Genomic DNA, 12,419 nt, shown 5'->3' with positions numbered 1-12,419 from the left:
TCCTTTCTTGCTCGCGTTTTCACGCGTCTATTCCAACCCCCAGCCGTTCCATTTTATTTATTTATTTATTTTTTCGCTCCTCAGAGGCTACTTCTACAGAGTCGATTCTATGATAGGAGAGCGGTGACGGGAGGGGGCTTGCGAAGTATGTACAATTTTATCACCTGTGTTAAACAATCGTTGTTTGTAGGTTTAACTTTTCAATTATTTTTTGTCATTGATAACAGTGAACAACGAGGTCAAATTTACCCCTTGTATTGCGTTTGCCTCAGTCAGTGGTTGGCTAACTGACGCCACAATTTATTTACACCTCAGTGTCATGTGAGTAAACCGGCGTAAGTGGCATCAACTCCCTCAGATGCTCTGAGTCAACTTCCTTGGTGACTGCTATAGCCAGACTATTACAGCGTATTATGAAAACTGGTATAATTATATTGTTTGGCCCACGCAGAATATCAGTTCCTTTCTCACTGGCGACTTGGATTTGGCCCAATTCGACTACAGAAGCAATAGGTCTACAGCAGATGCCTCTTATTAGACCATAAGACCATAGAACATTAAAGCACAGAAACAAGCCTTTTGGCCATTCTTGGCTGTGCCGAACCATTTTTCTGTCGAGTCCCATTGACCTGTACGCGGACCATATCCCTCCATACACTACTCATCCATGTACCTGTCCAGATTTTTCTTAAATGTTAAAAGTGAGCCCGCATTTACCACTTCATCTGGCAGCTCATTTCACACTCCCACCACTCTCTGTGTGAAGAAGCCGCCCCTAATGTTCCCTTTAAAGTTTTCCCCTTTCACCCTTAACACATGTCCTCTGTTTTTTTTTCTCCACTACCTCAGTGGAAAAAGCCTGCTTGCATTCATTCTATCTATACCCATCATAATTTTATATATCTCTATCAAGTCTCCCCTCATTCTTCTACGCTCCAGGGAATAAAGTTCTAACGTATTCAACCTTTCTCTGTAACTCCGTTTCTCAACTCCCGGCAACATCCTTGTAAACCTTCTCTGAACTCTTTCAATCTTATTAATATCCTTCCTGTAATTCGGTGAACAAAACTGCACACAATCCTCCAAATTCCGCCTCACCAATGCCTTATACAACCTCGCCATAATATTCCTGCTCTTATACTCAGTACTTTAATTTATAAAGGCCAATGTACCAAAAGCTCTCTTCACTACCCTATCTACCTGTGAGGACACTTCTAGGGAATTTATGTATAGGTATTCCTAGATCCCTCTGTTTTACTGCACTCCTCGGTGCCCTACTGTTTACCTTGTATGTTCTACCTTGTTTTTTTCCTTCCAAAGTGCAATATCTCACACTTGTATGTATTAAACTCCATCTGCCATTTTTCAGCTCATTTTTCCAGCTGGTCCAGATCCCTCTGCAAGCTTTGAAAGCCTTCCATACTGTCCAATACACATCAAAGCTTTGTATCGTTAGCAACTTTGCTGATCCAATTTACCACATTATCATTTCAGATCATTGATATAGATGACAAATGACAATGGGCCGAGCACTGATCCCTGTGGCACACCATTAGTCACAGGCCTCCACTCAGAGAAGCAATATTCCACTACCACTTCTGACTTCTCTCACTGACCGAATGTCTAATCCAGTTTTTTACCTCACCATGTATACCTTGCGACTGAATCTGCCCAACTAACCTCCCATGCGGGACCTTGTCAAATGACTTACTGAAGTCCATGTAGACAACATCTACTGCCTTCCCTTCATCCACTTTCCTAGTAACTTCTTCGAAAATCTCTAATAGATTTGTTAAGCATGAACTACTACGCACAAAGCCGTGTTGACTCTCCCTAATAAGTCCCTGTCTATCTAAATACTTGTAGATCCTATCTCTTAGTACTCCTCCCAATAATTTACCTACTACTGACCTCAAACTTACCTACCTATAATTTCCTGGATTACTTTTAGAGCCTTTTTTAAACAACGGATCAACATGTGCAATCCTCCAATCCTCCGGCTCCACATGTGTATATACCGACATCTTAAATATATCTGGCAGGGCCCCTGTAATTTCAACACTGGTCTCCTTCAAGGTCCGAGGGAATACCCTGTCCGGTCCTGGGGATTTATCTACTCTGATTTGCCTCAGTATAGCAAGCGCCTCCTCCTCTCCAATCTGTATAGGTTCCAGGACCTCACTACCTTTTTGCCTTATTTCCATCAACTCCATGCCAGTCTCCTTAGTAAACAGAGACGCAAAAAACATTCAGTATCTCCCCAATTGCTTTTAGTTCCATACATAGCCGACCACTCTGATCTTCAAGAGGACCAACTTTATCTCTTCCTGTCCTTTTACTCTTAATATACCTGTAGAAGCTCTTTGGATTATCCTTCACCTTGATTGCCAAAGCTACCTCATGTCTTCTTTTAGCCTTCCTGATTTCTTTCTTAAGTATCTTTCCACTTTGTATACCCCTCAAATACCTTATTTGCTCCGTTTCCTAAACATGTCATACATTTCTCTCTTCTTCTTTATCAGATTTCAAATATCCCTAGAGAGCCAAGGTTCCTTATCCTTATTCACTTTGCCTTTAATCCTGACAGGAACATACAACCGCTGCACTCTCAAAAATTTCTCCTTTGTAGGCCTCCCACTTACCAACGACATCCTTGCCAGAGAACAACCTGTCCGATCGACGCTTTTTAGATCCTTCCTCATTTCTTCAAAATTGGCCTTTTTCCATTTTAGAACCTCAACCCGAGAACCAGATCTATCTTTATTCATGATCAAGTTGAAATTAATTATGTTATGATCACTAGATCCGAACTGGAACCAAAGTGTTCCCCTACACACTCTTCCGTCAAGTATCCTAACTCGTTTCCTAATAGCAGATCTAATATTGCGTCCTCTCTAGTCGGTACCTCTGTACTGTATATTGATTTAGAAAATTTTCCTGAGCACATTTTACAAACTCTAACCCGTCTAGACCTTTAACAGTATGGGAGTCAGAAGCAATACGTGGAAAATTAAAATCCCCTACTATCACAACTTTATGTTTCCTGCCGTTGTCTGCTATCTCTCTGTGGATTTGCTCCTCCAATTCTCGCTGTCTGTTGAGTGGTCTATAATACAACCGCATTAATGTGGTCATACATTTCCTCTTTCTCAGCTCAACCCATATGGCCTCTGCAGACAAGCCCATTATCTGTCCTGCCTGATCACTGCTGTAACATTTTCCCTGACTAGCAATGCCACCCCCACCTTTCAACCTTCTCCCTCTATCACGTCTGAAACATCGGAACCACAGAACATTAAGCTGCCGGTCCCGCCCTCCTGCAGCCAAGTTTCACTAATGGCTACAAACTCTACGCATCAATCCACGCCCACAGCTCGTCAGCCTTCCCCACAATACTCTCGCATTGAAATAGACAGACCTTGGAAGATTATTACAACCACACACAACCCTTCTATTTATGACTTTGCATGAAAATTTAACATCATTTATTTTCAGCCCCGCTCCACTATCTACTCTGGCACTGTGGTTCCAATCCCTCTGCAAATCTAATTTAACCCTCCCCCAATAGCATTAACAAATCTCCCTGCAAGGATATTGGTACCCCGGTAGTTCAGCTGTAGCCAGTCTTTTTTGTACAGGTCACACCTGCCCCAGAAGAGGTCCCAAATCTGAATCTGAAATCTGAAACCCTGCCCCCTACACCTGTTGCCCAGCCTTGTGTTCATCCTCCAGAGCATCCTATTCTTACCCTCACTGGCACGTGGCAGAAGTAGCAATCCTGAGATTATTACCCTCAATGTCCTGCTTTTTACCTTCCTACCAACTCTATACTCACTCTTCTGGACCTCCCCACTCTTTCTTCCTACGTCACTGGTAACGATGTGTACCATGACATCTGCCTGCTCGCCCTCCCATTTCAGAATGCTGTGCACACACGATCAGAGACATCCCTGACCCTGGTACTCTCGAAGCAACAAACGATCCTGGAGACTCTGACGCGACCACAGAACATCCTATCTGTCCCTCTAACTATCGAGACCCCTATCACTATCGCTCTCCCCTTCTTCCTCCCTCCCTTCTGCACTGCAGAACCAGAATCAGTGCCAGAGATTCAGCTTCCGCAGCTTCTCCCAGGTAAGTGATTCCCCCCCAACAGTAGCCAAATCGGCATACTTTTTGCTGAGGGGAATTACCATAGTGGAGCACTGATCTGCTTGCCCTTTCCCCTTCCCTCGCCTGACGGTAACCCAATTACCTGTGCACTGCTCTTTTGGCGTAAATGCCTCCCTGTATCTACTATAACTCCTCATTCTCCCGAATGATCCGGAGGACATCCATCTCCTGCTCCAGTTCCCTAACGCGGTTTGTTAGCAGCTGCAGCTGGATGCACTTCTTGCAGGTGTCGTTGTCAGCGACACCAGAGGTCTCCCTCACTTCCCACATCTCGCAAGAGGAGCGTTCCAGCATCCTGCCTGGCGTTCTTTCTACTCTAAACAAAACGAAACTAAACTTACCGGGACACACCTTCCCCTCTGCCTGTTGACGCCCAAGCCTTTGTAGCCAAAGCCGTCTCACTCTGACTCAGTCAACTCCGACGATGGCCGCTGTATATGGCGCTCTTTTTTAAAAACCTTTGCAGGGTTACGGCACGCGCATGCGCAGTCTAGCCATTTCCCCTGATCTGTTAAAAAATGGCTTGTCTCCGAGATGCCTTTACTTCTTCACTCTCCGCCTCTTGCTTCGATTTAAAAGGACTTGAAAGAGAATCTATAGATTGTTGCATTTAGAGTTTAAACAGTGCCTGTCACGGTTCTTGCACAATAACATTTCTAACAACGAAGGATCAGTCCGAGTTAGGTTATACTTGATCAAAAATCCGGACAGATTTTTAGACTTTCAGTAGGAGATGAAGAAATTTAACCGAAATATGATGTATTTATTTTATTCCTATTTACAAGTAAGCTCATATGGGACAAACAATAACGGCACCCAGCCCATTGGAATTTGACTGCGTTCCATATGACAACACCAGGCCACTCAGCATGTGCTGATAAGTTGCAGCTGTAACCGGAACTCACTTTGGGAGGCTTTCATGCACCTAACTTTTGGTGCATTAACAGCAGTAGTCCACCCGAGATACATTATTATGGGCAGGAGATTTTGGACATGTACACCACAGACGTAGAAAGAGAAAATGGAGCTCAGTCGTTGGACACATAAAAAATAATGGTGGGCAAAGCTCCGATAGATCATGGAATCATCTGGCAATAACCTTTTGGTGTGTTCTTGAACACCAATTGAAGTTTAACTTATAATGCAAATATAAATGAGTAGATAGATGGTTCTGATTTAAGGTTCCAAAACTATTAATTGCTTTGTACATTGTTTTGAGTTAAATTGCCAAGATTATTCAATGCCAGTGGTTGTATTGTAGTGCAGTACATAGTCTGATGTGACAAATAGGAGGCAAGATACAGTAGAAAAAATGATATGGTAAAGAACTGGTCGTTGGCGTTCATTCCCATAGACTGTGAAAGATAATCAGGCAGGACAAACACACTGGAAAAATCTCTTTCCTGGACTTAGTGACGGAACATAAAGAGGGCGTGGGGAATGTGTCGAATTGTCGAGAACATGTCGCAGTTGATACAAAGGCGATGACTATCACTCAGGGGGTCTGAACGAGTCACTAAGTTTTCCTGGTTAAAAACGAGAAAGGTTATGCTCAGTGAATAACCGGAGTCAAATGTGCAGCTTGATGAATAGAATAGAGCAAAAGTTTATGTTACAGTGGAATGCAAACTTTGGGCACCACAGGAAATTTGAGCTCTCAGAAAACTTTTACCAAGGTCTCAGGCCTTAAATAGCTTGTTAGTTCTACGGCTTGTTCACAGTCATCGTTAGAAAAGGACAGGTGATGCAAATTGCAAAACTTTATATATACCCTGACTCCTCAAACCTTGTCCCAACTATCAGCAACCATGGGCTCCTCTAAGCAGCTGCCCAGAACTCTGAAAAGTTAAAATAAATGATGCCACAAAGCAGGAGAAAGCGATAAAAAGATAGCAAAGCGTTACCTGGTTGCCGTTTTCTCACTTCAGAATGTAATTAAGAAATAGTAGTTAACAGGAATGGTGGAATCAAGTTGAGGTCTGGAAGACCAAGAAAACTATCCCAGAGAACTGTTCGTAGGATTGATAGAAAGGCAAATCAAAACCGCCAGTTGACAGCAAAAGACCTTCAGGAAGATTTAGCAGACTGCGGAGTGGTGGTGCACTGAATATGACGTTCATAGAAGAATGAGCAGATCAAAACCTTTCCTGTGTCCTCACCGCAAAATTCAGCGTCATACGTTTGCAAAGGAACATCTAAACAAGCCTGATACATTTTGGAAACAAGTCCTGGTACTGATGAAGTTAAAATAGGATTTCTTCGCCGCAGTGAGCAAAGGTATGCTGAGAGAACAAAAGGGTGAAGAATTTCATGAAAAGAACTCCTCTCCAACAATTAAGCACGGGGTGCATCGATCATGATTTGGGCTTGTGTTGCAGCCAGTGGTACGGGGAACATTTCACTGGTAGAAGGAAGAGTGAATATAATTAAATACCAGCAAATTCTGGAAGCAAACATCACACCGTCTATAAAAAAAGGCTGAAGATGAAAAGAGGATGTCTTCTCCAACAGGATAATGATCCTAAACACACCTCAAAATCCACAATGGAATGCCTCAACAGGCGCAAGCTGGAAATTTTGCCATAACTCTCACAGACCATCCCCCCCCCCCGACCTAAACAACATCAAAAATCTGTGGATAAACCTCAAAAGAACAGTCGTCATGTTCGAGATTAGAACAGTTCTGGAAGTCAGTCTTTTCGACATTTTCAAAAGCACACAGAATCAATTAACAACCTAATAAATTGAGTGCACTTTTTGGAATAATTCCTCAAAATATCCATGGTGTTTCTCTGTCTGACCAACATATTATTGCGTTTGATACATTGATAGCTAGGGGGGCCATCTTGTTGATATAGAAAGATATATCCGCTCCTACTTTGTCACAATGGTTCTCTCAAGTGATGCTGTGTCTTAGTTTGGAAGAAAATTAGAAGTCAAACCTTTGAAACTTTATTTGATTTTAAGAAGAGATGGGACTCATTTGCTTGTTATTATCATTTCAGTTAACTGACAGATTTCTTCCACGATCTAAGTGCAATTTTTTTGATATATCTTTCTTTCTCGTTAGCGGTTTGATGTTTATTTTTAGAAGCTTTCTGTATGACGCATGGCTCCGGGGTTGTACCCCCAACGGGTTTCTTTTTGTTCTTTTACTTTTCTTGCTTTGTAGGGTTTCTTCTAGTCACAATTTTTTTTAAATATTTAAGATAATTTCTTTTATGGGGCATGTAAGTGTTGTTACTTCGATGTACCAGTGTTATTTTTTAATAATAATAATAATAATAATTGAAAAGAACAGTGCATGCAGGACAGCTGGAGAATCTCACAGATCTAGAAGCCTTTTGCAAGGAAAAATGGACAAAAAACCCCCAAACAAGAATTGAAAGTCTCTTAGCTGGCTACAGAAAGCGTTTACAAGCTGTCATACTTGCAAAAGGCTGTGTTACTAAGTACTGACCATGCAGGGTGCCCAAAATTTGCTTCGGGCCCTTTTCCGTCTTTGTTATTTCGGAACCGTAAAAATGGAAATTAAAAAAGCAATCTTGCTTAAAATATTAAAGAAATGTGTCATCTTTAACTTTATGCCGTTTGGAAATCAGGTTACTCGCTTAGCTATTCACAGTAACAGAAATTTTGACGGGGTGCCCAAACCTTTGCATGCCAATGTATATTTGGTCTCCAGCACTAAGAAGATTACCGCGCAAACTTGATGGGATCAATGATAGCACGAGTCAGATTATTGATCCCGTTCTTTAACTCGTCTCTGAACTTCCTTTGGGTCATGGCGTAGATGCAGGTGTTGGCGCCTGCGCTGATGCGTATGAGCAAAATCCCGACCTCGTTGGCGATGGCCGCAGGGCTTCTGAGATCCTCGGCAACAAAATTAACTGTTACGCGAGTACAGATTAAACTTACAATTGCCGTTGTCCAGAGTAGTATGGAAGAAGCGGACACGGTGAAAAGTAGGACAATAGATTTGCGCCGGCTCTCTGACTCGCTGTCCTTGACATTCTGTCCTTTCAAGCGCCGGCGAGCCCTGTTGGCTGCTACGATGTTTCTGACCGTCAAACCATTCAGAAGAAGAATAATAGCGAAAGGGAGCAAGCACAGGGAGATACTGCACATCCAAGTGAATGACATCCACCATTTAGAGGTGAAGTAGGCAGGTTTGGGCTGACATCCCCACTTCACGTTATCCATGACATAGCGAGGTTCGTACATGAACTGAAAGGGGATGTATTTAAAGCAGCTCAGCGCGCACAAGGACACAATAACCACGGCGGCCGTCTTCTCAGTGCAATACCTGAGTTTCAGTTTCGGACAGCAAATGCTAACAAAACGATCCAAGCTAAAGGACACGGTTAACCAGACGGAATAGTCCAGGGTGAGTGCCCGCAGATGTACATAGGAAGGGCACACTCTGCTGCGGGACAGTAAGGAGTTAGGTGTATAGTAAAGGTAGATTTCTCTGAAACACACGTGAAAAACAAGCACCATCAAGTCGGATATCGCCATTGCCATCATGTAACGTGTAATTCCTTTGGAAAGACCACACTTTCCTCGGTGCAGGATCGCAGCCGTCAGCACGTTCGCTGGGGAAGGAAGATAAATACAACGAAATAGTCAGGTAGGTCACTTACACCAGCAAATGGGTACAGTTCAAAATGTCCAATTAACGACCGATTGCGTGAGTCATCAACGACATTATATTATCCCAATACTCCAATAATCATATGCTAAAAATTATGGAACTGATATATCGATAGTGTCGGTTTGGCCCCAGAAGGCACCAGGCAAGAAAATTGAACATCTAACTGCAGTGACTTTAAACTCAATGTTAAAAAAGTTTTTGCAAACCTCTACCTATCACGACCCTCACTCCTGACTTCATCAATTTAATCTTTCAAGAATCCAATAGCCTGTAGATTTATTACACATTCACTGTTGTTCTTTTATTCTATAGGGCCAGACTCACATCAGATGTAAATTTCAAACAACCTGTGTCACAACTAGATGTAGAAATGTGGAACAGCAGACATCCGTGTACTGCTTTAATGCCGCAAACGCAACACCTTTATTATGCAGGACGGAGAATTGACAGAGAATTTCCTGCTTCTTCATGTAAAGCACCTTTTCCGTCAGTTCGAATGTAACATATACTGAAATGAATAACTTATCATAATAGAAGCACGTGACTCCAGAATTCCCCCAGCGCTGCGTTCAATGTCTGGAAGATCCGGAGCTCAGAAATTACATCAGGTAGATCTTCCTAATGTGCCAGGGAAGTTGATAGCGTTTGTGAAGCAATCAGAGGCTTCGGCAAGATTATTACCAGAGAACCTCTCGGAATCAATAGGAGGTAGCCTTGTATCCCCAAAGCAAAGTGGCGTCTGCCACCCGTAGAAATCCAGTTTAAACCATCAGCTGGAGTCTTTCTTTTTCCAGATCCTCTGAGCTCGAGGAATCTGGACTGAAACTTTATCCAAAGATTACATAGGAGGTTAGGATTAACTGTCGGCATGACGATATTTTTCACAGGGGGAACGGGAGAGAACCCCACCGATTCTTGATTATCTAGCTGGAGCACAGCGGATGTTATGAAAGCAACAACAATGTACAGAATCTTCGGGAAAATGAGAAATAACCGTAACATTGTATCTGTAAACAGGCTTACCGGGGATCCCAAATATCGCCACAATGGGATAGGAGATTTCTTTCATGTAGAGAATTGGAGCTCGTCCCATTCTAGATGATTCACAGAAATGACTGCAGCAAGCAGCTTGGTACCTTACCTTATTGATATGCTGATCAATTCTCCAGTGTGTGTGTGGAGTGATGGAGCAATGAAATTAGTTACCTGCTCTTTAGCAAATATATTTATGTTGTATAGAAGAGATGAAATCTCACCTGATTCTCAGTGGAGCTCACCATCCAAATTGCAACATGATGATCATGTCCCGGGAGGTAGTTGCGTCATTAAGAAAATAGCAGTCATAGTCGATAATAGAGATTTTTTAAAGCAGGCAAATCCGAAATATAATCTGTTCTTAAACACATCTAAGGGCGGGGTAGGGCAATGGGACATAATCATTATCATTGCTCAAGTAGCATTTCTTATTTTAAGTTTAATGTTGGAGCTCAGGAAAACGGAGCGTGGAATTCATGTGGAGAGTGAAGAAATGAACAATACGATGTCTTTCTTTGATACTACATACATAACTTCACTGTCAATACTGTCACTAGAATTTTTACATTAGATAATATTCCGGCTCGGTAGTCTCTAATCTGATGACATAAATACCGACTTCTCATCCGTTAAAAAGATCCTTCTCCTTCCCTCAGCTTCTACTTACACTGGCTCCTTACTTTTTCTCATCTGCCTATCGTGTTCGACTAGTCCTCTCCTCCTGCTCTTTGCCTTATTCACATAGAGGCATAGATTGATACAAAAGTATAGCACAGAAACAGGCCTTTCAGCCCATCTCATCCGTGCTGAACCATTTACCGTCCCTAAGCACATCAACCTGCACAACGACAATACCTTCCATACCCCTAACATCCATTTAGCTAACCAAAAGTCTCTTATACGTTGAGATCGAGCTCGGATGCACCATTTGTGCTGACAGTTCCACACTATCACGACATTTGAGTGAAGATGTTTCTTGTTATGATCCCCCTAAACTTTTCATCTTTGACCCTTAACCTATAACCTCTAGTTGTAGTCGCACTTAAACTGAGTAGTGAAACCTAATTGTAATTACGCTATCTGAAGACTCATAATTTTGTATGCTGTGCATCTATCAAATCTTCAATCAACCTTCTACGTTCTAAGGAATGAAGTCCTAACTTATTCAGTCTTCACTTATAACTCAGGTTCTCCAGACATGGCAACAGCCTTATAAATTTTACCTATACTCTTTCAAACTGATTTTCATTTTTCTGTGAGCAGGAGACAAAAAACTGCAAATAATACACCAAACGAGCAGTACCAATGCCTTATGCTACTTCAACAGTGGTCCACTCTCAGTTGCTATCAGATTCCTTCCTGTCCATCCTTACCATTCCCTTTCCTACCCATCTGGCTTCTCCCATCACTTTCCACCTTTGCTATCGCCCCGCCCTTACATTCCGTCGTCTTGCTCATTCGTTTGCAGTCCTAGAGAAACTCATCGGTCCTGAACGTTGATTGTTCATTAAGTCGCCTAGATGCTCCCTGACCTGCTGAGATCCTCCGATATTTTATGCATAGAATTTCCAAAATCTGCGGAATTTCTAGTGTTTATTACTTTCTGCTTTACTGCGGAGTGTTATGGAAGGATGTCTACTCTAAAGAGGAAAAATTCTACTTTTCATCGGGAGTTCAATGAGACCATCTCTCACTCCTCGCCCTCAATTATCTCTGCTGCACTCGACCCTTCGACCACGTACTCATCCAATCTCGCGACTGCAGTCATGCATCCTTTTTGGAAAGTTCTCTTCGCCGCCATTTTGTTCCTCATGGCTTCCAGCCCGTTATCAGGTCGCGGTTTAAACCCACCGAAAATCCCAGGTGCCTTCGTTCTATTGACTGCTTCTCCCTTCAAATTCTAACCGTCACCCTCTCCTCTATGCGGAGAGGCCTGTTGACCGTATCGCCCTGGTTTGGACCTCTCTGATATTGCATCCACCTCTGGATCCACGCCTGCTTCAAGGGGAAAGGACGGGGGAAACGCTCGACTCCAGACCGCGAATGTTGCCAGCCCCAATCCCGGCTCCGACGGCCCTGGATGTCCCCAGACTAATTTTCTCCAACCACGGTTCCAATAATCCCAAGCAGATACTGACGTCGGATTCAACCACCACCAACTTCCGTTCCGAGGATCTCGAACGCCAACGGACTGTAAATAGTGTAACATCTCGCTGTGGCTCCACGTTGAACCTCGGCTGGCAGAACCTCCTGGCCGAAACATTACTCGATCCCGCTTGGCTTCCGGACTCTCATTCACCCGCCATCATTCTCAATCCCCGTGGTTCTGAAGCTCTACCGTCATCTCTTATGTCCTCGGAGTCTCTATCTTACAACCTCCCACCCCTTTCTGAAAGCATCAGCTAACCCCTATCTTCTTGCGGCACCAGCTCTATTCCTCCGCTAATCCCAGCTCTAATCCATGCTCTACCTTCACCATTCTTTCCGACCTGCCCCTTTCTGAGGTGGAACATACTTTCCACATAAAGGGCTAACCCATGCCTCAGAATTTCAGTGC

General features: G+C 43.1%; 1 protein-coding gene across 1 annotated transcript; it reads right to left on the bottom strand.

The window, feature by feature from the left end:
- Nucleotides 1-7,869: 7,869 nt before the first annotated feature.
- Nucleotides 7,870-11,320, bottom strand: LOC132394789 (probable G-protein coupled receptor 139). Its single transcript, XM_059971196.1, has 2 exons — nt 11,236-11,320; nt 7,870-8,768 (listed from the first exon to the last, which is right to left on the bottom strand). Exons 1-2 carry the CDS (start codon nt 11,318-11,320, stop codon nt 7,870-7,872), a joined length of 984 nt encoding a protein of 327 aa, XP_059827179.1.
- Between the last annotated feature and the right edge of the window lie 1,099 nt (nt 11,321-12,419).

Source organism: Hypanus sabinus, chromosome 5, assembly GCF_030144855.1.
Source record: "Hypanus sabinus isolate sHypSab1 chromosome 5, sHypSab1.hap1, whole genome shotgun sequence".
NCBI lineage: Eukaryota > Metazoa > Chordata > Chondrichthyes > Myliobatiformes > Dasyatidae > Hypanus > Hypanus sabinus.
The sequence above is the reverse complement of the archived record's forward strand: the minus strand, read 5'-3'. Positions and strand labels throughout refer to the sequence as shown.

Coding starts and splice junctions, on each gene's coding strand:
- LOC132394789 (XM_059971196.1), bottom strand. CDS start 11,320: ATGAGCAAGACGACGGAATGTAAGGGCGGGGCGATAGCAAAGGTGGAA. Junction 8,769..11,235: donor GATGGGTAGGAAAGGGAATG/GTAAGGATGGAC, acceptor TTCCTTCCCCAG/CGAACGTGCTGACGGCTGCG.